We start from the raw sequence: 25,397 nt of genomic DNA, 5'->3' as shown, positions 1-25,397 counted from the left end.
TAAGGTTGCCCAACACTGTGCGTGGGGGAGTTGGTAAGAGCTAGAGGCTTGTCAGAGAAGGAGGTGGTGGGCTGGAGTTGTAAGATGTGCAGTGAAAGAGGTAGGGCAGTGTTTCCCAAACTTGGGACGCTGCTTGTTCAGGGAAAGCCCCTGGCAGGCCGGGCCGGTTTGTTTACCTGCCACGTCCGCAGGTTCAGCCGATTGCGGCTCCCACTGCAGACGCAGCAGGTAAACAAACCAGCCTGGCCCGCTAGGGGCTTGCCCTGAACAAGCGGTGTCCCAAGTTTGGGAAACACTGCGGTAGGAATTGCTGGAAGAGAAAAGATGGTCTTATGGTTAGGGCAGTTGAATGCCACACTATCCTTGCCTCTGCCAGAGTTCCTATGTGTGCTGGGCTAGTCACTTAAATTAAAATGTTCAGAGTTTCCCCATACTTGTGTGTTCCTTATTGCCTGCGTACCCAGTGTGAGATACCTAAGGCCAGATTTGCAGAAGTGCTGAGCACTCACAACTGAAACTAAAGTCAGTTGGAGCTGTGCCATGAACATGTAAGTGCTATAAAAATGCTAAGTACTCTAAAAAATCAGTTCATAGGTAGACTCAGATTGGCCACCCAACAATTAGTGGACACTTTTGACAATTTTGGCCTTAATATTTCTGTGCTTCAGTTCCCCTGTGAAATGGGGATGATAATAATACTTCTTTATCTCAGAGGAATGTCATGAAGGTAAATTCATTAGTGTCTGTGAAGCACTCAGATATTATGGAAAGAGCACCATAGAACTGTCCATGAGGAAATGCATAATTTTGTATTCACCACAGGGGCTGGATGGTGTGCATTAAATAAGCCTGGGGCCATACACTGAATGAGGTTAATAAAAAATATTTAATAACTGCTCATTCACTGAAAGAGGCAGGAATTTGGTGAAGTAATAATATGTCATTAAAGACTCTAATCATAATGCATATACACAAAGGGCCAAATTAAAGCTACACAGCATTTCCTATCTCTTGAATGCTTGACTTTGTAACCTAAACATTCCTTTAACATAGCAATTTTGGATGTAGTACATATATAGAGCACATCATCAAAGAAAGGCGCTAATGTTGTATGAAAAAAGGTCCTTTAAGCAAATTAGCACTAAAAGTAATTCACAGCAGTATGTATATGCAGGACACAGCTCATAATTAAATATTGTTTGCTTAACAGAGTCTCTCTTTTTTTTTCAGTCATGTTTAAAAAAAGATTTTTTTGCAAATTTTAATTTAAAAGGTGTTGATTATATTTCCAGCTAGAGTGATCATTGTTTAAATAACAAGCAATTCATGTCTCCTTTCTAACAGTGAGTAGAATGTGCATACAGCATCTTCTGTAATGCAAATTCTAGTGGCTTTTCTCCAGCTGCCACTTAAGGCAACTGCAAGTTTGTTTTACCCTAGGGATATGTGTGTGTATGGCCACTTGCTTCAGGTCATATTCTTTTTAAATGGAAGTCAGCTTGGCAGCTGTTCATTTGCACTTGCTAAAAATCTTGGCTATTCCATGTGCTGCTTTGCTCTAATTACTGGGCACTGTATGGAACAGGTAACAAATGCCCATATGAGAACCTTTTAAATCACTGGATTTATAATCATTAGGAAAACAAAGAACCAGAGTTGCTAAATACTAGTTTCCTTTCCAGGGCCAATAACAAGAATATTTTACCCATTTCTGACAACTACTGGAAAGAAATAACGATGCCTTAGTGTCTCTGAACCTAGCTTTTTCCATTCCTGAAAATACCCCAACTATTTTAAAAACACTGTAAGTTCAAATTCTGATTAATGTAATGGTTTTAATAAGAATTGCGGTTATTTTATTTCCGATTTTGAAAAAAAACAACTTCTACCAAATTATTTTTTCCTCCCTTCAGGTGCTATAATTTTGTCAGATTAAGGTTTCAGATTAATTGTCCCTTCTGAGCAATTGGACAGTGCTTAGTACAATACAAAGTAATTACCTGCCTCTTCAACAAATAAGTTGGCTTCTGCAATTTTACATTCAAATATGATGTGGGTAACATATTTTTGTGGATATTGCATATCCGTTGGTACATACTATATATCTCTATCTTACCCACAGCCAAAAAAAAGCAGGAACTTAGCAAAAGTTTTCCAAATGTATGTAATACAGTACTTCTTGTTTTGTGTAAACATTTTCTTTCAGAGTAATTAAGCTTATTTCCTGGAGACCTTCTTATTACTAATTTATCATCCACCGAATCTGTGTTTCAGAACTAGAACACTAGCTTTCTGAGAACATTTTTTCTGGCATCTCTGGTACCTTTAAAACACTATTTTATTGTATGTATAATAAAATACACCTAAAAAGTGTTTGCATTTCCTGTATAACTGTTCCTTATTAATAAAGAGTGGGCGTTGTAGAGTACATTTAATGGAAAACCTGTGCCTGGGATGTCACTCTGATCTCACTTTGTGCCAGATCCTGCAAAGATTGAAGCACATGACTAATTTTATCCATGTGACTAGTCCCACTGAACTCTTTGCAGGATGATAGACCAGTGAAAATTAGAAGCAACTCCATTGATTTCAGTGGAACTACACCAGTGTAAAACTGGTGTCAATAAGAGGATATCAGCCCCTTGGAGTTCAGGTGAAGCTATTATTGTCAAAATGCTGCCAAACAGCAGGATACCACAATGTGGCATTTATGCATGAAACCAATTTAATCTAGATAAATTTCTTTGGAGACATGTTAAAACAATAACACCGCAAAGTTAGAGAGAAATATATTGGTTGCCATAAGGCAGGGGTGGCCAACCTGTGGCTCCAGAGGCACATGCGGCTCTTCAGAAGTGAATATGCGGCTCCTTGTATAGGCACAGACTCCGGGACTGGAGCTACAGGCGCCAACTTTCCAATGTGCCAGGGGGTGCTCACTGCTCAACTCCTGGCTCTGCCATAGGCCCTGCCCCCACTCCACCCCTTCTAGCCCCCTCCCCTCAGCCTGCAATGCCCTCACTCCTCCCTGCTCCCCCCACAGAGCCTCCTGCATGACACGAAACAGTTGATTGGGAGGTGCAGGGAGGGAGGGGGAGGTGCTGATGTGCAGGGCTGCTGGTGGGTGGGAGGCGCTGGTAGTGGGGGCGGAGCTGATGTGGGGCTGCTGACGTATTACTGTGGCTCTTTGGCAATGTACATTGATAAATACTGGCTCCTTCTCAGGCTCAGGTTGGCCACCCCTGCCATAAGGAGTATTTTAGTAGGATTTCAGTAGTTGAAATAACACCCTACCTTTTCTCTGATAGGTGCAAGTGTAACCTTCATGCCACTGGCTGTAAAGAAGAAAACAAAAAATTGTTTTGTGAATGTGAGCACAATACTACAGGCCCAGACTGCGGGAAATGCAAGAAGAATTATCAGGGTCGACCTTGGAGTCCTGGCTCATATCTGCCTATTCCTAAGGGCACAGCAAATATCTGTGAGTAGTTTTGTACAACAAGGCTCTATACATCATCATAATTATAATTCTGGTCCATATATCTGAGGGGGGAAAAATAGTGCTAGCCAAAGTTTGTCATTCATTTGGGACCCAAATGTGAAACCAATCTATGTCTATAATTTGATGGAAAGATAAAAACATTTAATTGCAAGTATGGGTTAAACTCTGCCCTCATATGCACGTAAATAACTCAGCATGAGAATGGTGTCTTTACATTCCAGGGCAGAACTTGGCCCCCTACAATAAAATTAAGTGCTATCAAGTGTGGCAGAAGCACCCTAAAAATGCGGGGGAACTGGTGTCCGAACTGTGGCCCATCTTTGTTGCATGTTCTCCACTCTGTTTCCATGCATGGAATTTCCATTAGAGAGCATATGAAGGGTAGGAGATCCACAGTGCAAACTGGAGAGAATTTTTCCCCAAATATGTAGAAAATAATTGAAATGACAGGGTTGGGGATCTTGGATTGTTGTTGTGTTGTGAATAGGGCAGATGTTTTCATAAAGCAATTTCTTCAAGAATTTTGATGCAGACACAGATACAATAAGATAAGTATGCCATAGTATGGTGCAATTTGAAGATCACAACTTTATTGAAAACCCTTAACCAATGAGGAACCACTCCCCAAACTACATAGCAGGACTGTATCAGTGGAGATTTCAGCTGGAAACCAATGTCTCCAGTACTACAAACCTGGAAGGCATGAGGGCAATAACGCTTTAAACGAATCCCTGCCCAGAGATTCGGGCTGGAAGCCAAAGCCGCAAACTGTTCTCCTCCTTCACGTAGGAGGATGGAGAGATGAGATAAGGGGAACTATACATCGTGTGAGACATGATGGAAGCGTACCCACTCATGGTACATCATTGTGCTCTTGGCCTATGGCAGCCAGTTTGAGTTATAGGGACCTCACAATGGACCCACTTCCTGCACCCAGCAGTGAGGTGGGGGGAGGGCTGGTGTTCACATTGCCTACAGATCCATACAAATACACCCTGGTTGGAGAGGTCAGCCTTTTTTTAAGGTTAATCTTCAGACCAAGTCTTTGTGAACTTGGTGGGTGTAATAATAGGTTTTAAGCACTGTGTCGGAAAATTTCAGATTTTAAGCTATATTCTCTGCTTGCAATCCAGATTCATTTATACGCATGCAACCTCTTTGATTTGTGTGGGATTGCCAGAATATAGGCAGTGAAGGCAGAACATGAGCAGTTGTGTCTGTATATTTCTAGCTAACTCCTAGCTCAACACTGGCATAATTGCCCGTGTAAGATGCTTAACCAATATTACGATACAACTTTATAGGCCATATACTCCTATTTGCTTGATGTTACTGAGAGCCACGTGCACAGATTATAGACAGGATATGGCCCTAAGGGTGCAATCCTGAGAAAAGGGGCATGAAAACAAAAATACAGGTATCTATTCTCCTATTTATGCATGCTGGAAATAGACAATAATTCAGATTCCCCTAATTCGAGTTATGCACCTAAATCCCTATGAAGAAAAGAAATAAACTGAAACAAAATCATCCAACCTTTCGGACCGCACTTACTAGCTGCTTTAGAAAAAAGGTTGGCATTTCGCTCTAATTAAAAGCAAAAAGCTGGTTTTCGAATATAACCATTCACTGAAAAATTATTTAGAAGAAACAGGGTTATGTACTGCAGATGAATGAAAAGTTTAAAAACCAGCAGCAATGTGCAGTGCTTCGAATGTTATCTAACACTTCAAAGCGGCAGTAGGGAGGAATCAAAACTCAAAAATGAGTATCACAGGAAGCAGGATCGTATCAAGTTAAACCTGAGAGTAATAGACGAAGTAAACAAAGAAGTTTGGGGGCATGAAATTATGAAAAAATTCTTACCAGGTAGAAAAAATGAACCTTCAAAAAGAAAGAGGAGGGGTACTTTATAAGAGTATTCTCTTTTTTCCATGTTGTAGAAAAAGTGATGGTCTAACTATGTCCGGCCAAAATTTTGAGAGCCACAGTTCTTGATCACAAACTCTCTACTGGCTTCATTCAGCATCCCAACTCCATACAAAACTTGATATGCTTGAGGTCTAGGGGTAAAATACATCAGAGTGTGAAATCAATGTTCCCTCTACCTCCATATTTCCTGTACCATTTACATGGTACATCAAGTGCCAGCAAAACAATGGCATTGGCACTTGGTATCAACTGCTGACTAGCACTGGTTGGAGAAACTTTGATGGAATCATATTCCATCAGAATGGGTGTTTACATCAAAATGTTTCTTAAAATTGGGTCAATTTCACCAGAATTGTATTTGAAAAAAAAGTCCCAAAAAGTTCCAATGATATCAAAAAATCCTGTGCTGATATTTTCAGAACAAAACATTTGCATCTTTTGTTTTGATTTTTTTTATTTTGAATTATTAGTATGTAATGCAAAATTAAAAAGTTAAAATTGAAATGAAATGTTTTGAAGGGCTAGAAATGAAAAAAATGGAATTTTCCTTTGAAGAGAATTTAATTTTTTTTTTAAATCTTTGCTCCAATTTGGAACAAATGCAAAGTTGAAAATCTCTAAATCCATCATGAAACAAAACTTCTCTCTTTCACTTAGCTCTACTGCTGAAACCATCACAGCCAGCTTTTCTTAATGAAACTTAATTGATCAGTCTACAGCAGCCATAGTCAGAATTTCGGGATAATCCTGTTTCCTGTGTTCTTATTATCATCAATTGGGCTTTTTCGTGACTGAGCAAGATATTTCCCCTCTTCGCTTTTGTTCCTTGTGAAAGGGCATTGGATAGTCCAGGGGTCTCAAACTCAAATGACCACAAGGGCCACATGAGGACTAGTACATTGGCCCGAGGGCCGCATCACTGACCCCTGTGCCCCGCTGCCCCAGCCCTGCCCCCACTCCACCCCTTCCATGAGGCCCTGCCCCTGCCCCACCCCTTCCCTGCCCCCATTTCAACCCCTTCCCCGAAATCCCCACCCCAACTCCTCCCCCTCCCTGCCCCCAGGGGGTGCAGGAGGGGTGAAGGGTGCAGCAGGGGGCTCAGGGCAGGGGGTCGAGGTGCAAGAGGGATGCAGCAGGGGGCTCAGGGCAGGGGGTCGGGGTGCATTAGGGGACTCAGGGTGCAGGAGGGGTGTGGGTACAGCAGGGGGTTGGGGTACAGGAGGGGTTCGGGGGGCGGGCTCGAGCCCGGTGCACACTGGGGGACCTGGAGAAGCGGCCAGGGCTACACACAGTCCCCTGTGCCCCTCCTCCCCCAGGTCCCAGCGGCTTCCTGGAGTGGCACGGGGGCAGCACAGGCAGGTGGGCAAGGAGCCTGCCCTTGCCCCCGGTGCGCACCGGGCTGGCCGGAGCTGCTCTAGGTAAACGCTCGGGGGGGGACATGGGGAGCTGGCGGGCCACAGAAAATAACCCATAGGCCGCGTGTTTGAGACCGCTGGAATGACTGGAATGACTGATAACTCTGTATTTGACTGCTGCTTAACATTTCGAGTTCCATCTTGTTGACTCTTTTGTGATTAAATGTGTCTCCTGATGCTGTCACGTGCTATAGGCAGTTTTGTTATGTAACAGGTTTTGACACTCCAAGTGATCTTACCGGATTTCCCACATGCCTGCTATAGAATAGCTTTTCTAGTCAGCAGCCACAGATGTCTGACAGCATTGGTCTTTTCTTTCTCCAATTGTTAAGGTTTTCTTTCACATTCAGGTGTTACCTACTTTGCTCAGTTGAATAGTGGTATCTAAGACTATTTTGGGCTCCCTTTCACCAAAATTTATCCCATCAGTGAATAAACTGCACCAAACAGTCCGGACACATCTCCCAACTTCTGCCAGTTCTTCTCCCAGGTCATAGCATGACATGAAATGAGGGATTGATGAGGACAGGTTCCTTCCTTCCTAGGTTCCTTCCCAAGCAACAGCCATCCAGCCAGCCATAAGCAGCTTGCTAAATTACATCTGCATTGGGACTCTCTCTGACAATAGGACCTGAATCTCAGCAATACTGCCTTAATCCTACTCTGCCTCATAACTCTTTTTACTTGTAATGTGGCACAGCTGTCACACAGAGGGGTTTTGGCGGGAGATATGACACTTCAGATATTATGCTGATTTCTCATCCAAACTCATCTGTTTGGCACCCATTCTTATTAAAATGTGATGATATAGTACCATTTTAAAGGAGTGATATGAATGAAGGGGGCCAAGAGTTTGTATATTAGCAGGATTCCTAGTCATGTCCCTAAATAGCTACCCATCTTGCTCATGCATGCCTGCAATTAGAGAGAGATCCTATCCCTATTCCTTGTCAAAGCTAAATTAGCTTCACTGAAGTTAGTATCTGAGGTTGGCTCAAGTGACTGGAAGTAGCTTTCTAAAGAGATGCTACTTCGATCTGTAGGTTGGAAGACGCCTTTGTGGTATGATACTGATATGAAGTATGGGACCACTCCTGCTTGAAGGGCAGTGTTGTACAATGATGATGATGATGATGATGATGATAGATCCATGATAGGCAGGAAAGAAGAGGTAAGTGTGGTAAAATGTTACAAAATAGCAGTTCTTCCTATTGTTCTCACTATGTATAACTTACTGAATTTGGCTAGCTCATGAGGACTTAGAGCAGGTAGTAAGCCACAGATTGAAGCTGGGAGACCTGATGAAGGGAAAAGAAAATAAATGGCAGTGTATTTGAGCTGGGGCATTCAGGGAAAGAGAAATGTCAGGATAACCTGCAGCTGATTAACTGCCTTCCCTCATATTAGACATCAACTTTAGTGGTTAATCAAAGCTTCCAGATTTACACTTGAAAAACGATACACTGTAAGTAACATTTGCTATATTTTTAAAAAGTGTGACTTGCAAATTTATTCTAATGCACTATTCCCTGTCCACTAACCCTTTGCAGTTGTTTTTGATAGTTATAGTGACACCTACTGTTGGGAGATGGAATACTTCAGTTTCACTGACTGACTTGAAACAAATCTGTTTAAAATAAACTGCAGCAATGACACTACTTTGGCACAGTCACTAAATTCTAGCATAAGAAAGCAAGGTGACTGTTGCACAAATCATTAAGAGTCCTAGAATGGATTGTGTTTTCCTTGTGGTTCCCAAAAGTTTTTCATGCATTGTGCTGTCTTAGAAATAAAGTATGCCCAGGCATAAAGTATGCCTCTACACACCCAAAACTCCCTTTAACTTCAGTAGGAGCTTCCTACATATAGAGACTGAAAGATTGGGCCTAAGAGACTGAACTACCAAGGGAAAAGGGCCTATGTTTTAAAACATTGATCAACTATTTTCTCACGCCTGTTCAAATGAAAGAGAGCCACATTTCTAGTGATATTGCTTGGAGGACCATAGACACAGAATAAGTGATAATCCTCACATACACCATTCTCTTGCAGTGAATTTAAAATTGTGACTTTCTAAAGCAAACAAATGCAATTTTTACAGAAGCAGGAGTTCTAGGGCTATTACAGGGAAATGGGTAAGCCAGGTTTCCTGAGAAATTAGCTGTGTGTAGTCCTCTGGGTCAACAGACATTTGAAAACACATGATCATAACTAATCAGTCCCCTTGGAGGATTAGAAGAGGCTAGTTTCTTACAGCATCTCAGGATTTTCAATCACTAGGAAATTTGTAGTTTCTAAAATTGATGCTGAAGTTATGATGCTGTAATCATACCTCAGCAGGGCATTTGAAAAAGGAAAAAAGATTCACTGCCAGGTCATGCTGCAGTACAGATATTCTAGCAAAGCATCAGATGTGGAATTTAACATCTCTGAACTGACTCCTTGGTCCAGGATCCAAATTTAGTTCACCTCCGGGTGTTAAAACATGCAGTGTGGAATGCTCCAATTAAAGGAAAGCATCCTTTTCAAGAAAGATTCTGATATAGTTAATAATCAGAAATTACTATCAATCCATCTTTGAAGTCAATTGTTTACTGGCTGTTATATACTTTATATAAACCTGCAAAAGAATTCTAAAACTCATTTTTTCTGTGAGGATCTGATTTTATTAAATAATGTCATTTTCTTTACTGTGTAGTTAAGAAAGGTTAAGTATAATTTTTCTTTGATAGGCAATAGAGAAAAATTTGAGATTATTTCATAAAAATCTGATGAGTGATAATTGGAGAAATCCAAGTTATAAGCCTTTAAAAGGAAAACTCCAGATATTTTCTATCAAATATTGTGGGTATTTGTATATATATTTACAGTGAATTTGCTTATAACACAAGTCAAATCTAAAAATATAGCTATTACTAGAGAGCTATCTGTGGAAGTACATGGTTCTGAGCTTTAATTATGGAGGTTGCTAATTTCCCTGTGATCAGATTAACTGACAGAGAGAATCTCTCTCCCATTGATTTCAGAGGGGAAAGCATTCACATATAAACACTGTATTCAGTTAAATTTAAACGTGTTTTAAAGTGGTGTGTAGGAAAATGCAGTTTTGTTATAAATTAACTTGGTAGTGTATTCTTTTTATATTTAGATGAGGAGTGGGAGTTCTAATCAAGATAGATAATGGGTCTGATTCTCCATCACCCTGCAGCCTATTTGCACCATTCCACTGGTGTAAAGGTGCCAGTGAATCAGACCAACTGAAAATTCCCTCAGTGATATAGAAGCTTTAGGCCAGACTCTCCCCAAAAGCCTTGCCATGGGAATGTGATTGTCTCTCCACTCCAGCTATTCTTGAATGCCAGAATGGTCCATTAGTGCCACAGACAGTCAGGTGCATAGTAGAGCAGCCATAAGATGCAAACTCCCACATGACCCCAGGATCAGCGAAAAAGAAAGATACCTTAAACTTTCCTTTTGCTCATCACCTTAAGTGCTTGCACCAAGCACAGCTCAACCAGAGAATCAAGTTTAATATGTGCCTCCAAAACTCCAGACAATTGATGTTACTATAAAGCAGGGGTTCTCAAACTTCACTGCACCACGACCCTCTTCTGGAAACAAAAATTACTACAGGACCCCAGTGCGCTGTGTTACTCTGGAACCGCTAATATTTTAAATAAAAAAATGCATTAAAGACCATATCTAGAAAAAATATTTAAATTTAAATAAATAAATATTTAAATATTTAAATTCACAAGACAATCTTTATATCCAGCAGTAAAAAATAAATATGTACCTTATGGGAGGGGTATGCTTGTACAGTAACTCCTCACTTAACGTTGGAGTTATGTTCCTGAAAAATGCGACTTTAAGCAAAACAATGTTAAATGAATCCAATTTCCCCATAAGAATTAATGTAAATAGGGGGCTTAGGTTCCAGGGAATTTTTTTCCCAGACAAAAGACTATATTTTATATATATAAAACGTATATTATGTGCATTTATAAAAAATTTAATACTGTACACAGCAATGATGATTGTGAAGCTTGGTTGAGGTGATTAAGTCAGAGGGTGGGATATTTCCCAGTGAATGCCTTACTGCTAACTGATGAACTAGCATTTGGCTGAGCCCTCAAGGGTTAAGTTGTTGTTAATGTAGCCTCACACTCTACAAGGCAGCAGGAATGGAGGGAGGGGAGACAGCATGGCAGACAAAGACACACACCGTGTGTGTGTGTGTGTGTGTGTGTGTGTGTGTGTGTGTGTTGTGCATCTCCCCTTTAAGTATGCTGACCCACTCTAACTTAACAAGGCAGTAAGAAAAGGAGTACTTGTGGCACCTTAGAGACTAACAAATTTATCTGAGCATAAGCTTTCGTGAGCTACAGCTCACTTCATCGGATGCATTCAGTGGAAAATACAGTGGGGAGATTTATATACACACACAGAGAACATGAAACAATGGGTTTTATCGTACACACTGTAAGGAGAGTGATCACTTAAGATGAGCTATTACCAGCAGGTGGGGGGGAGGAGGAAGAATACCTTTTGTGGTGATAATCAAGGTGGGCCATTTCCAGCAGTTGATAAGAATGTCTGAGGAACAATGGGGGGGAGGGGGGAAATAACATGGGGAAATAGTTTTACTTTGTGTAATGACCCATCCACTCCCAGTCTCTATTCAAGCCTAAGTTAATTGTATCCAGTTTGCAAATTAATTCCAATTCAGCGGTCTCTCGTTGGAGTCTGTTTTTTGAAGTTTTTTTGTTGAAGAATAGCCACGCTCAGGTCTGTAATTGAGTGACCAGAGAGACTGAAGTGTTCTCCAACTGGTTTTTGAATGTTATAATTCTTGACGTCTGATTTGTGTCCATTTATTCTTTTACGTAGAGACTGTCCAGTTTGACCAATGTACATGGCAGAAGGGCATTGCTGGCACGTGATGTCGTATATCACATTGGTAGATGCGCAGGTGAACGAGCCTCTGGTAGTGTGGCTGATGTGATTAGGCCCTATGATGGAGCAGCCCATGGCAATGAGGGGAGGGACAGCTGAACTGCCAGCAACTGATAGCCTGCTGCACAGGGAACTTAGGGGAGCTGATGGGGGGCTCCCGGTCCATCCTGGTTCTAAGCCCCCCACCAGGTCGCTGCAACGGGCTGCTCTTCCTGCAAGCACTGGACAAAGCAGTCGGCTGCCAAAGTATGTTATCAGGGAGCATTGCGCAACTTTAAACAAGCATGTTCCCTAATTGATCAGCAGTGTAACAAGAAACAACGTTAACCTGGATGACTTTAAGGGCATGGCTACACTTCCAGATGTAGAGCACGTTGAGTTAAACCAGCCTTCAGAGAGCACAGTAGGAAAAGTACTGCAGTCTGTCCACACTGACAGCTTCAAGTGCACTGGCGTGGCCACATTTGCAGCGGCATTGGGAGCGGTGCATTATGGGCAACTATCACAGCATGCAAGTGACTTCAACGTGCTTTTCAAATGGGGGAGGGGGATGGAGTGTGACAGGGAGTGTGTTGTGTGTATATGGGGGAAGAGAGAGTGGGTTTTGGGGGGCCTGAGAGCATGTCAGCATGCTGTCTTATAAATTCAGACAGCAGCAGACCCCCTCTCCCCTGCTTCCCTCTCTCATACAAAACATTCCACACTAATGGTTGCTTTATCTCAGAGCAAATAAGCATCTGGCTGTCAGAAACGGCGCTTACAAAGGGCATATCTGCATTCCTGCAGCGATTCAAAAACGATGACAAGAGTGGCCACTTGACTTAAGGGGATTATGGGATGTTTCCGGGGGCTGATCAGAGCGCAGTAATGCAACATCTCGTTCACACTGGCACCCGGGCATTTCAGCCAAGAATCAGCAAGGGTTAATCTTCTCGCCGAGGTGGAGTACCAGGACCGCTCTAGCCATGGAGTCAGAGCGCTCTACGTGCCTTGCCATTGTGGACAGATAGTGAGCTAGGGCGCCCGGAGCTGCTTTAATGCACTCTAACTCACAAGTGTAACCAAGCCCTAAGTTAGCAGTTACTGTATTGATTAACACAAATCCTCGAAGCGGGGCTCTGTGTGGCTGAGATAAAGACGAAGGTCATCTTCAACAGTGAGACGGTCCCTGTATTTCTTTTTCAGTAAGGTCAGTGCTGAAAAGCCAGTTACACACAGGTAGGTGGATGAAAATGGCCTGAGCGCTTTCAGTGCTGTGGATGACAGCTCTGGATATTCTTCTCCCACAGAAATCCAGAAGTTAGCAAGAGGTTGTTCAGAAAATCTCAGCATCAATGTCTCGTGACAGGAAAGGTCCATTAATGTTTCTTTGACTATAAGTGACATAACAGCACTTCTGCGTTAAAGGGATTTCTAATCCACACCTCTGTTTTCTGATCCTTTTCAGGGAAGTACTCCCTAAACTGCAGTTTTAGGCTTTCCAGGTGGCTGCATAATGGGTTGCACGTCATGCTTTGGCAAGGCATTTTCATCCAAAAAGTGAACCGCTTCAAAACTGCCAGTGTCCACATGCACATACCATAAGGAAAGTTTCTTGATTCAGCTTTCAATTTTGTCAGTGAGAGAAGTGAGATATTTAACTCATTTAGGCATTCAAAAATGTCTTCCAGGTAGGCTAGCAAAGCAAGCTACTTGGTACCTGCAAACTTTTCGGCCAGCAGGGAATCTTCATCTGAGCTCAAACAAATAATTGAGAACCTTTCCCCGAGACAGCCACCAAACTTTTGTGTGATGAAGTAACTGATGGTGCTCAGCTCCCATCTCACCACACAAATCTCCAAACAGATGTACACTTGTTGAGCTGCTCTTGACTGTGCGAACAGCTTCATCATGAACTTGTTTTAGAGCGGGTGGCTTTTTGTTGTTGTTGCAACTAGGGCTTGCCTGTGTATAAAACGGTGCATCCAAACTGCTTGCGGTGCAACAGCCTGCACTCAGTTGACTGGCCCACTGTTTTTTCCAGTTATTGCACAAATGCTGTCACTGCAAATTCCTACACAGCACTGCCATTCCAAGTCAGAATCAGAGACAAAAGCATTGAAAAGTGCAAAAAGCTGTTCCCATGTAGTATGCTGTAGTAATGGCTGGCAGAACAGAAACTCCTCTTGGAGTTTTTCATCGTTCTCAAATTTTACATATGTCAGCATCTGAACAATCCCCGACACATCTGTTGTTTTGTCAAGTTGAATGGGGGAAAAAAAGAACTTTGCTTGATTTTGGCGATCACTTGTTCAGTCACATCATTTACCATACTGTGAATACACCTGACAATAATGTCATTAGACGGGGAATTGAATCAAGTTGAGTCACTGCACCTTGTCCCAATATAATCAAATCATTCCTCGGTACATGGCAGAAAACAAGTTTCTCCAATAGAGTGTGGTTCCCAGTTTTACCTATCCAGTATGACACAACAGAAGATGCCTCAAGGGCGCTCTCATTTGTTGTAGCTGCCAATCTGAGTACTCTCTTCTGGCCCTGTAGCTCTCTCAGCTTTTGCTGGAAAAAAAAAATCAAGTGGTTTTGTTTGAATAGAACTGCATCATGTCTCTAAGTGGGTGCCACATTTTAGACGGTTTTAAGCTCTCCTTTGCCAGAATTTTGCCACACACTGTGGCCATGGATCCCCCTCAAAACCAGCCCAGTAAATCCCTATTCCAAATATTTCCGATTGTATTTTCAGTTTCTTGTTTTTTTACTGCTGCTTAGATCCTCGTTGTGAGCTCTTCTTTTGCTGCAAGTGGCAACCAACTCCCATTCATTGCCCCCCTTTCCTCCACCTTTTTTCTGAAAACAGTCCCTTGCTAAAATTATTTCTACAGCAACTTTTCAAACTGCTTTAACGTGCTGATTCTTTGCTAGGTGCTGAGTAGAGGAAGTGATGCACAGAGCTGGGGTTAAGAGATGGTAACCAGGGCAACTGCCTGAGGCCCCATGTCACAGGGTGCGCAAAGCTAAGTTGCTCAGTCTGAAAGTCCTGCTGTGGATGAGCTTGGGCTCTGGCTGTCAGCCCTATGCACTGCAAGGCTTACACTATCAGCACAGGGCTGATAGCCCAAGCCCTGCCAAGTGCAGAGCTGAAATTTGTGGTATGAAACTCAGGGCGAACAGGTGCCCCACCATCCTCCCTAAATAGCCCCCCCCCCCCCCCGTGGCTTCAGTCTGAGCTCGATGATTGCAGGACACAGAGTGGGGCTTTCTGCCCAGGCTCCCTGCCAGTCTAACTCTGGCCCTGATGACCCCATTAAAACAGGATAGCAACCCACTTGGGGGTTGCAATCCACACTTTGAGAACCACTGCTATAAAGCGTTTCCCTGTTATGTGCAAAATTTATTTTTCTGTCTTTTTCCAGGGCCAAAAATATTTTAGGAGACAGAGAGAAGTTCACTGCCACTCAGAGCTTCTCTTTCCTTTTTGAGAAATCTGTATGGAAATAGCAAAAGAAGCTTCTCAAATAGGGAATGTGAAAACAAGCTAACAATATTAATGCAAAGTCCTTCAGGCAAGCAGTTACCTTGTTTTCATTACTCCTCATTGCTAAGGAAATGTTCATCATTATTTTTCATTGAGACTTTTGAGATACATTAAAGGAAGAGGAGTACAAATTAATAAGAAAACCTCTCCCTACCTTGCAACTTGTGTTGGAGAGAAAGAGAAGGTGTGGGGGGTAGGTGTGTATATTTGTGTGTGTGTGTGTGTGTGTGTGTGTGTGTGTGTGTGTGTGTGTGTGTGTGTGTACGTACACATAAAAGGGAATATTTAATACCATTTCACAGGGGAGCTGTGAGAATATTACCTGCCTTTTTATCTCTACAAGTCCCATCTGTGTATAAAGAAAATAAAATGTATTCAAAACATGACTAAACTGCCATACATACATGTAAATATATGTTACTAAAGCTCATCTAAAAATTGTGTTCAAAGTTGAGTTCCTTTTCTATTTAAAATAATGGGAAAGAGATTCTATCATTGTTACTCTGTTTCCAAGAAAATATGGCAGCAGTGGAATGAAAGGTTTTTTAATTCTATAAATACAATTTTAATGTTCTCTATTTAAAAATATCAGAGTTGTAGTCTGTGATACTAATTACATGATTTTGAAATTTTGAAACATTGATGGAGTTTCCATTTAAACATCAGTTTATTCTCATCAGGAATCAAATACATTGTTTTATAAATAGTGTTTGCATATGGAGCCCAGTCCTGATAATTGCTGAGAGCCTTCTGTAAGGTGATACTCTGCACCTTGCAGGACTGAGAACATAGGGTTTCAAAACAGAATATAAAACTTTTGGGACAAAATTCTTACAAGTACCCAAAAAGTACTATCTGTAATTGAGGTGGGGAGTCACAAAGGAGCCATTTATGATTCCCCGACCCTGGCACTAGTAGTGCTACGTGGCCCCAACCATGAAATAATTTAGAGCTGCCTCAATATGTACTCCTTTTCCTCTCAGCCATGCTCCTAAACCAGATTGCAGTGGGGACTGTACAGGCAGGCCTCGACTTTATGACATTCATCTTAAGACAAATAGCACTTATCACGTTTCTGAATTGACACACTGATTTGACTTACGACCATTGGTTTCGACTTTACGATGCTCGGTCCCGCAACAGAGTGTATTGCAGTTCCGAGTTACAACGTTTCAACTTACTATGCAATTTTCAGGAACCAATTGTGTCTACTGGTGTAAACTATCTGTTAGAGCCTAGGATATAGCCATAATGCACAGTAGGTACCTAATATATGATAATGAAAATAATTATAATAAAATAAGCCTGATTCTGTAGTCCTAGTCTACACTGTGTAATGCAAGTCATTCCCTTGAGTAAACGTTGCAGAATCCATCCCACAGTTTCTCTGCATTAAGAATTTCAGGAAGGAATTTAAAAGGATAGTAGATGCTAATTGAGAAATAGATTTCTACACTATAATATCATGCCATCAAAGTCAGTAAAACTTATAAAAGGCAAACTATTTAACTGAGATGATGCAAGTAGCACGGATTTATATACTGATCTGCAGTTTGTGGCTTTAACCTATGGGCCTGTAAATAATCTCATAGGCATGTTTCACTTTAGCTAAGGAGAACTATATTGCAAGGAATATTGCACATCCACATTTTCTACCAAGTCCAGTCACACTCTAAAATGGTTCTCCCACATTAATTCAACTTGAGAATTGAAGTGAGAGCAGAAAAATCAATGAGGGTCATGATCAATATGAGTGACCTAATGTGTTGTATTATTTTGCTCAATTAAATTTCTATTACATAGCTTAATCCAGACAACTGACAGGTAAAAGAGGAACAAAAAATGATAGCTAGATAAAGTTAATCTAATAAAGAACCAAATGATTTTCAGCAGCCAACTGAAGCAGCTAATAATGGATCTATCCCTGACAGATATCCCCCGACTTACGCAATCATTCCGTTCCGGAAAGCCTTGTGTAACTCAAATTTTGTGTAAGTCAGAAACATATACTGTACATTATACAAAAATTTCCGCAACTCGAAAATCCTATTTCTGGCTTATGGAACTTCTTCCATAAGTGCGAATTTGCGTAAGTTGGGTCTTGCATAACCCAGGGAACGTCTGTATTAAAATAGTTTGCTAGATATACCTGATAATCATGGCCTGTATTTATTGTCCAGACCAGAAATCTAATAACTGTTTAGTAGGAATACAGAAGTGTTCTGAACAACTGCATGAAGTTATGAGAGCAGGAAAATGCTGCACGTCTCAGAAATACTCCAAATGTCATTTTTGAACACAACAAATACTTTCCAAAAATTCCCTGCAATCTCATATTAAAGAACCCAAAGCCTCTACAGTTAAAAATAGAAGGCTTGGATGATGTATGTGCAAGTGCTTGGTTCTAGCTGTTAATTGATATAGTATTCTGAAGTTTATGAGAGTATGAGAAAATAAGTTCCAAATATTTGATGAAAAAAGAAAAGGAGTACTTGTGGCACCTTAGAGACTAACAAATTTATTAGAGCATAAGTGAGCTGTAGCTCACGAAAGCTTATGCTCTAATAAATTTGTTAGTCTCTAAGGTGCCACAAGTACTCCTTTTCTTTTTGCGAATACAGACTAACACGGCTGCTACTCTGAAACCTGTAAATATTTGATGCAATGCTACAGCCTTTTAGACACTTACAGTAAACTACTAACTATGCCCTTTTTACTCTCTTTTTCTACAGGTATTCCAAGTATTTCCAGTATTGGTAGTAAGTAATAAAAAGCAAATCTAGAATAGCTTTGCTATGTTATTCAGCTTCTTAGCTCTATTTTCCCAACATCCATTTCTGTTGTAGATAATGTTTCACTGAAATGTGCTTTACGGTAAGGGGACTATATTATTGACTTTGCCATGCTGCATTTACATATAACTGCATTATGTGATCAAAGAGAATATGATATGTAGCTCATGACAGTACTTCTGTCTGAAAACACGGCTTCTTGATCAGCAAATAAAAGAGTTAGCATTACAAATTGGAACATCAGGATGGCATTGGGTAGGAAAATATTATCAAGTACATTTTCCAAAACACCAAACTTTATTAATACCTAAGAAGAGTAGAGCCCTTAAAGCTGTATATATGAATAGATAAATATAAGGTCAAATGGAAGAATGCACTAAAATGTATTTCTTTTTGTTTTTAATCTAGTGAATGTAGTGTATCAATCAGATTTCCATTGATTCATAGATTCCAAAGCCAGACAGGGACAATGGTGATCAGGCCATAGAGCTAAACTAGAGAATATCTTTTAATTGACATCAGTGGACTCTAGCTCAGACCTTGAACAGAATAAACAGTTTCTTCGTTGAGATTCATTTTATTGTATAAAATTAAAACATTTAAAACAACTAATAACATATGAAATTGCCTTTTTTAAAAAATCAGCTATTATAAATAAAAACAATGCAAAAAAAATAAGAATATGGTCTTTGAGTCAAACCATCCTACGGGTAAGCGGGTACAGTCATGGAATGACAGCTAATTAGAAATAAAGCACTGAAGCAGAAAAGGTATCATTCAAGTAGCTGTGTGAAAGAATGGTCCTGCACAGCCTCTGCTTTGCATAGGCGTTAGGCACAGATTTTGTACTATGCAGGTCTATCACAATTTAAGCAGTGTCAAAAGAAGATTTGCAATACCTGATATCTGGCTGAAAAGCAATATTCTGATCATTTGGATAGAGCAGCTGCCTTGCTTCTTATAAATGCATGGTCAGGTCTTTCAATTTATAAATCAGTTCAGTTTACTTAAACACATGAACAGGCTTAGGCACTGATTTGTTAAGCACTAGACAGCATGTTAAATGCCATCAAAACTAGCCTCTTTGTAAATGGAAGTAGTGTTTCATGTCCATTTAGATGCCAGCTTAATCCTATGGCATCCAGTTTGCAACCTTAAATAGCAAAACAGCATGAAAACTTGCCAATGAAAGTCTTCAGTTTTGAGAGTCTAATTTTTCTACTTTAGTGTCTCCCTTGACATTTGCCTCACTGCAAATGCACAATGATATGCTACTTTCACAATTTTGACAATTGCATTTGCACATGTATTTTGTATCCAAAAAAGGAACTAAATAAAAGGCAGTAAAAAGAGATTATTAAACTATTATTCCCTGAAATCCTACCATCATGAGTAACAGAAATGGATAAATGGCAAAATAGCTTTTTGGAGCTCAGTTGTGCTACTGTTTGTCAGTACTGTTTTGCATGGACTACATTGTTGTGATTTTCACTTTACACTCCATACAGCCTTCTTCACCACATTCACCATCTCTAAGCATCAGCAGATGTTGGCCTTTGAATACTTAATAGGGAAACTCAAATATTTTTTAATCAATGGTGATCTGAAAGGATGCATTGTTGACCTCTTTGAATTCTGTGAACTTTTACAGTGAGGTGATTCGTGTCATTTACTTATTAAAATGAACAACATTCTGTTTAACATCCCTTAGTAAATATAGTAGTTACTGCAAGTCTATGCATTATCTTAAATATATCTGGTATGGGTGTCCTTTGAATAGATGAGGTAGGGTTCAACAAATTTCCCTGGCCATGTGGAATGCATGAAGCATGAGCACCAATTTATGAGTACACAAAGAGATGACTACAGTGTTTGGCTCTTACCTACTAGATTCCTCCTCCCCCACAGGCGTATTGAGTAGCTTGGGGAAAAAAGTGGCTGTTCATGGCACAATTTTCTAATGGCCTTTCCTATAGGATAGAAATAATAGAATTGTCATTAAACAATGGAGAGCCCCTTGATTTCTTGGTCCTACTCCACTATGTAACTATGTTTTTAACAGAATTACAATCAATACTTAAAAAACAAACATAAGTAATTACTTGAGGCTGCTTTAATGGATTCTGCATGATTTCTTCTTTTTTTTTTTGTCTATGCTAATACAATATATGTGTTCATAACGGTAGATTTCTGTCCTCGGCTGGGGACAGGAAATTATTCTCAGATGACACCGTTTTTTTGCCTGCTATGAAACAATAAACTGGTGTATTGGCTTTTGTATGCTTCAAGCTTTTCACAATTTAATACGGAAAAAATTAACACAAAACTGCCAACATACAAAGAAAATGTAACTGCAACAGATGTTCATGCAACACCCATAAGACTTTTATGATCAAAGCATGCCCAAAGAAAAATCAACAATGTATATATTTATCTATGTGTACATATATGTATAATACTGTGTTCTCTTTGATCTCAAAGCATCTCATATTAAAGCAGCACATCATTAAAGTTTAAGCACAAAGAAAGAGTGGTCATTAAGTAAACATCCTTTCTGATCATCTACAACAAAAAACAATAAACCAGAGCTTTCCCATTAAGGTCATTTGTACCTGCTGTTGTCTATCAATTGAGTAATAGGTTCTTTGATCATTTCCAGCATACTTGATTCTAGTGCTGGTCTTTACAGCATTTTTCAGCCGTGGCTGGAAAAATATTGGTGAGATTGTTAGCAATTTATGAATCCCAAAACCATTTCATAATTATGTAAGCTTTTATGATCAGTGATGCCTTCATCCAATTTGTAAAATTATACAAAAAGTTACTCAGACTTACTTTAAATAATAATTGTATGTAGGCAAATATATCAAAATGTATTTTATTGTGACCAAATAGCAAAGTAATTAGCTTGTACCTGTATGCCTGACTTTAAAAAACTTTAATCTTCTATCGGATAACTTCTATCCTTATTCCTGTGGAGCATAATTTCACTAATTATGCTAAACAGTTTGTTATTAAGAGTATAATTAGACATGGATAGGATTGACATGATATGCAAATAGCTTTGTGTGGGTGATTATCACCTCTGAAGACTGCTGGTGGCAGATGAGTCAGAGATTAGCAACAGACCATATACTGAAATGCAAGATGCAATCAAGATAATCAAATGGTATTTTATGTTTTGTTTTTTGTTTTTCTAATTGCCAATTTCAAATAAACAGAAATCTCTCTTGGAAGGATAACCAATTCAAGACACAAAAGTCAAAAGATTGTACAGCATGACTTTCATGCATTGCTTTCATAACCTTAAAATATTAGCTGGGTATTTTTCAGGTTTGGCAACAGTGTCAGGATGAACACTTTTTTTTAGTGGTCTCAGATATGCTTATACGAATTTGCACGTTACCCAAAGTTTTTGCTAACAAACACTTGAGTTCCAGTTCTCCCATTATTTTCATCACTGTAAATATTATTGTCCTGATATCATGCACCACTGAAGTCAGTAGGAGTTTTTGTCATTAACTTTAGTGGTTGCAGGATAGAGCCCTTTCTGTAGAGCCAAGTTCTGGTCCTGAATGCAATTCCTATTAACTTAAGGAGATTCAACGTGCACAATGAAGTGCAGAATTTGGCCCTTGTTTATTAATCTTTCCCTATTATTATTTGAGTTGATATATTAGTACATAAAGAAAAAGTTTCCTCCAGAAATCCATCACCCTTTCAAGAGACCTCTCAGATGTTTTTCTCCTTGAAGACATTTGAAACTGGCTTGATATTATATAGATGTTGGTTTTGACACAGCAACAACATATTCTGATTTGGGTTTTGTTTGATTCAAGTGTGAATTGTGAATAAAATAACAAGGTTAATCATCTTCTTAGCTAAGCATTATTATTAATCATCATAGCCATAACATCAAGGAAGCTACAGTATTTGTCCCCACACTCCCTCTGCCTTAATATTTCTAAATCCCAAAAATAAAAGTTTAATTTGAATTGCTCTTTAACTAATTAGGTTTTCTATAATATAAAAAATTCATTGTGCAAGTAGAGCATAATACATTAATTTGAACTCCAGATCTGGAAGAAAACCTTAATGTCCCATGTGATAAGAATTTGGGAATCTTTTATACTGTTTCTTCAGTAAGTCTCATCACAAATCTATTTCACATTTGTACAATTTGTACAATTTACAGCACTTCCTGAAACTGAATGAGCAAAGGAACTTAACTACCACTTCACCCTGGAAGAGAAAATTCCCATGTGGGGTGACAGTAGCTTAAGAGAATGTATATGCTGCAATACTGTGAAAGGTAAACTACAAAAGTTTACATTGGGGGCAAAAAAAAAAAAGTATTTTCATCAGATCCACCAACATAACACATCTGAACAGCCTGGCTTTAGCCACTAGTAGACACAGCCAATGACACTTCAATATTTTTCATATTCACCATTTTTGAAGGTGCAATCTTTATCACTTCCAGCTAATTTCAAAGTTACCTTGTCACAGTTACCTTAACTGACTACACTATATGGAGGAATTGCACTGCTGTCTTCAGTTGAATTGTTAATGAGGTAAAAGCAATCAAATGATGAGACACTGGAGAAAGTATGAGAAAGTCAGCAAGCATTTAATCTGTGCCACAAGAGCTGTGCAGTGCTGGCTGTTCTTACTGCAAAGCTACAGAAAAATATATAGTTAAAATGACTAAAAAAATATGACTTTTTTCTCCACCTCTCTTTCCCCACGTCCACCTCTGCCTCCTCCTTCCTAACAATATTCAGTGAATTCCGTAGAGTATAGAAGACTGAACTCTCCAAATCAGCTCTCTGAGTTTTAAATCAGATCCTGATTACAGAGAGAGAAAGATCTGCACCACAGTCTGATATACCAAGTCTTCAACACTAGCAGCCAATTTCACCAGTTCTGTAGTAGACCAAAATAATTCTACTCCATAGGAAAAGATTCAGAGCTCTCTTCCTCCATGAACTATTTAGATCTACTATGTATTCTTATTACTACTTTCCTTTAGGTAACTAGAAAATGTCAACAAGCCTGTTGAGTTTGAAGAGACCCAGATAGCCTGCTTGTTAGAAAAAGTGGATTTTTTTCTGATTCATGAAAACTTTCCACCACAGGATCATCAGGGCCCATTGAAACCACTTCTGCAGAAGAGTGCTCTCTTTCTGTGAGAGAATAGCTGGACACCCAAGCCACTAATTCAATTCAAATTCTTCCAACAGTTGTAAAAGCTGTTATGGCTGAGGAGCTTCCACGCCAAATAAAACAACTCCATTTCCACTTTAATGCAGTATTTTCATCCGTCTAAGGAAGAGGTATGAAATGTCTTACATTGCCCAAAAAAATAGTCTAGCTAGCACTGGTTAACATTTGTTTAATTTTAAATTTTTGAATTTCTAAAACAAGGGAGATTTAGACTAAATTTTGAAACATTTCTTTTTTGCTCAGTTTTATTCTATAGTATTCTATTAACCTGTGGGAAAAAGTTGATTTCTTCCCTAAGGTAAGCTTATTGCGTGAGGTAGGCATCACCCTGATTTGAAATAAGAAATATATTAAGGGGGAAATACTGTCCTTGTCATAGTTTACTCCCTGAGAGTGGTGATAAAATATCACCTGATCTAATTATACCCATTTATGCCAGGAATTCATATACAAATCTTCCACTGATTTAAATAGGAGTGGCATATAGTTTCATTTATTAATTATTTGTATTACAGTAGCACTCAGAGGCTCCAAATGAGAACAGGACCCCTTTGTGCAAGGCACTCTACATACTCACTATAAGAGACTTGCCTTTAACTGAACTTACAGTCTAAGAAGACAATGGCAGGGCCAAGCCTAAATGATCAGGTGCTTTACTTCAACTTGGAATGATTTAAATGAAATTGGATTGTGATTTTTTTTAGCCTTCATGCTTTTCTTACTTTTCAAATAAAAATGGTTTAAAAGCTGAAGACTTTTAAACAAATTTTCCCCAAACACAAAATTGTCAATTTCTCGGACAGTTGTGTCACTGCTATTATGTACCAGTCAAATGATCACTTGGTCATTCAAATGGCCGCTGTCAATCTTCAGAGTGAACTAAACTCAAGACTACTTTTTATTAATTATTTTATTAATAATTGTAAGCAAATGCAATCTTTGTATAATATTAATAGCTTCGGAAACAAATACTCTGACTAGGCAAAGAACATGCATAGCACATGGAGCAGTAATATCCTCTTCCACACACTTCATTAACAACGTTCCTCAACGTTGCTCTGGAAGGATAGCACATTGGATTGAGAGCACAGTTTAATTACCATGTCAACTCAGTGTTTGGCCTCTTGAAACAGCCAGTAAGGGTGATGCTTAATTTCTGCTGACTGTGGCAGTGGTTTTTGTGTTCCAATCCATCCAGTTGGCTGAAACTACCAACTCATTTCACATAAACCTCCCAAATTAAGACCATACTGTGCCAGTTGGTCCAAATTCTGATTTCCAATGGCCATTTGATACATATTCCCTCCATTCCTTTAGCACTACAGATTGTTCTAACATTGTTATAAAAGAATCCAGTGAAAAGCAAAGCAATAGGGAAAGTTCCTATTGGTCTTTAAGACTATGAGTAAGTGATTATACACTTGTTAAGCATCATAATTTTCTCCTTACTACCTGAGCAAGATGTTGCAGGATGGATTAACCAGCAGTACAGAATTGTTTTTCAAGTAATGTTTAAAATAGATTGTCTGCTAAGCTACATGTCTCACATCCCTCTACACTTAAATGTGCCTAAAGTACCTACATTTTTTAAAAGATATATTCAAAATGTACTTTTGGAGATCACAATTCCATAGCTTTCCTTTTAAGCTAAACTTTGCTCCTCCTGTGTTCTCAAAACTATTACTGTTAAGTTTTATCTATGCAGGAAAATTGACAGAGGGATAGCTATTGTAGAGTAAACTATTCTGAAATAGCCCCTATGTGGACACACTATTCTGAAATAAAAGTCACTGTATTCTGGATAAATTATTCAACCACAAAGTAATTCTTTTGTAACAATGTGATTTTTATTCCAGATTTAAAGTGCCCACATGGAGAGCTATACTGGAATATATCTCTTCCGGTCAATTGCCCCATGTAGACAAGGCCTGCCTATTAGTAACTCTGGAAAAAAAAGATTTTCACAAATTGCTGTAAATGAATGACTGGCTATTAAATAACCTATTAAAGGAGTCTGACTGGTGGCTGTTCAGAGGCTG

The 25,397-nt window shown here is 39.5% G+C and overlaps 1 protein-coding gene across 10 annotated transcripts in view; it reads left to right on the top strand.

The window, feature by feature from the left end:
• NTNG1 (netrin G1) overlaps positions 1–25,397 on the top strand; it is a 290,609-nt gene that overhangs the window by 212,303 nt on the left and 52,909 nt on the right. For all 10 annotated transcript variants that reach the window (XM_043490717.1, XM_038414811.2, XM_043490712.1 and 7 more), the window contains 2 exons: positions 3,309–3,481; positions 18,073–18,099. In XM_043490717.1, the coding sequence (XP_043346652.1) occupies positions 3,309–3,481; positions 18,073–18,099 (200 nt within the window). The remainder of the gene's footprint in view (positions 1–3,308; positions 3,482–18,072; positions 18,100–25,397) is intronic.

This window comes from Dermochelys coriacea, chromosome 8, assembly GCF_009764565.3.
Source record: "Dermochelys coriacea isolate rDerCor1 chromosome 8, rDerCor1.pri.v4, whole genome shotgun sequence".
Lineage (NCBI taxonomy): Eukaryota > Metazoa > Chordata > Testudines > Dermochelyidae > Dermochelys > Dermochelys coriacea.
This window is presented reverse-complemented; position numbering and strand designations above follow the sequence as displayed.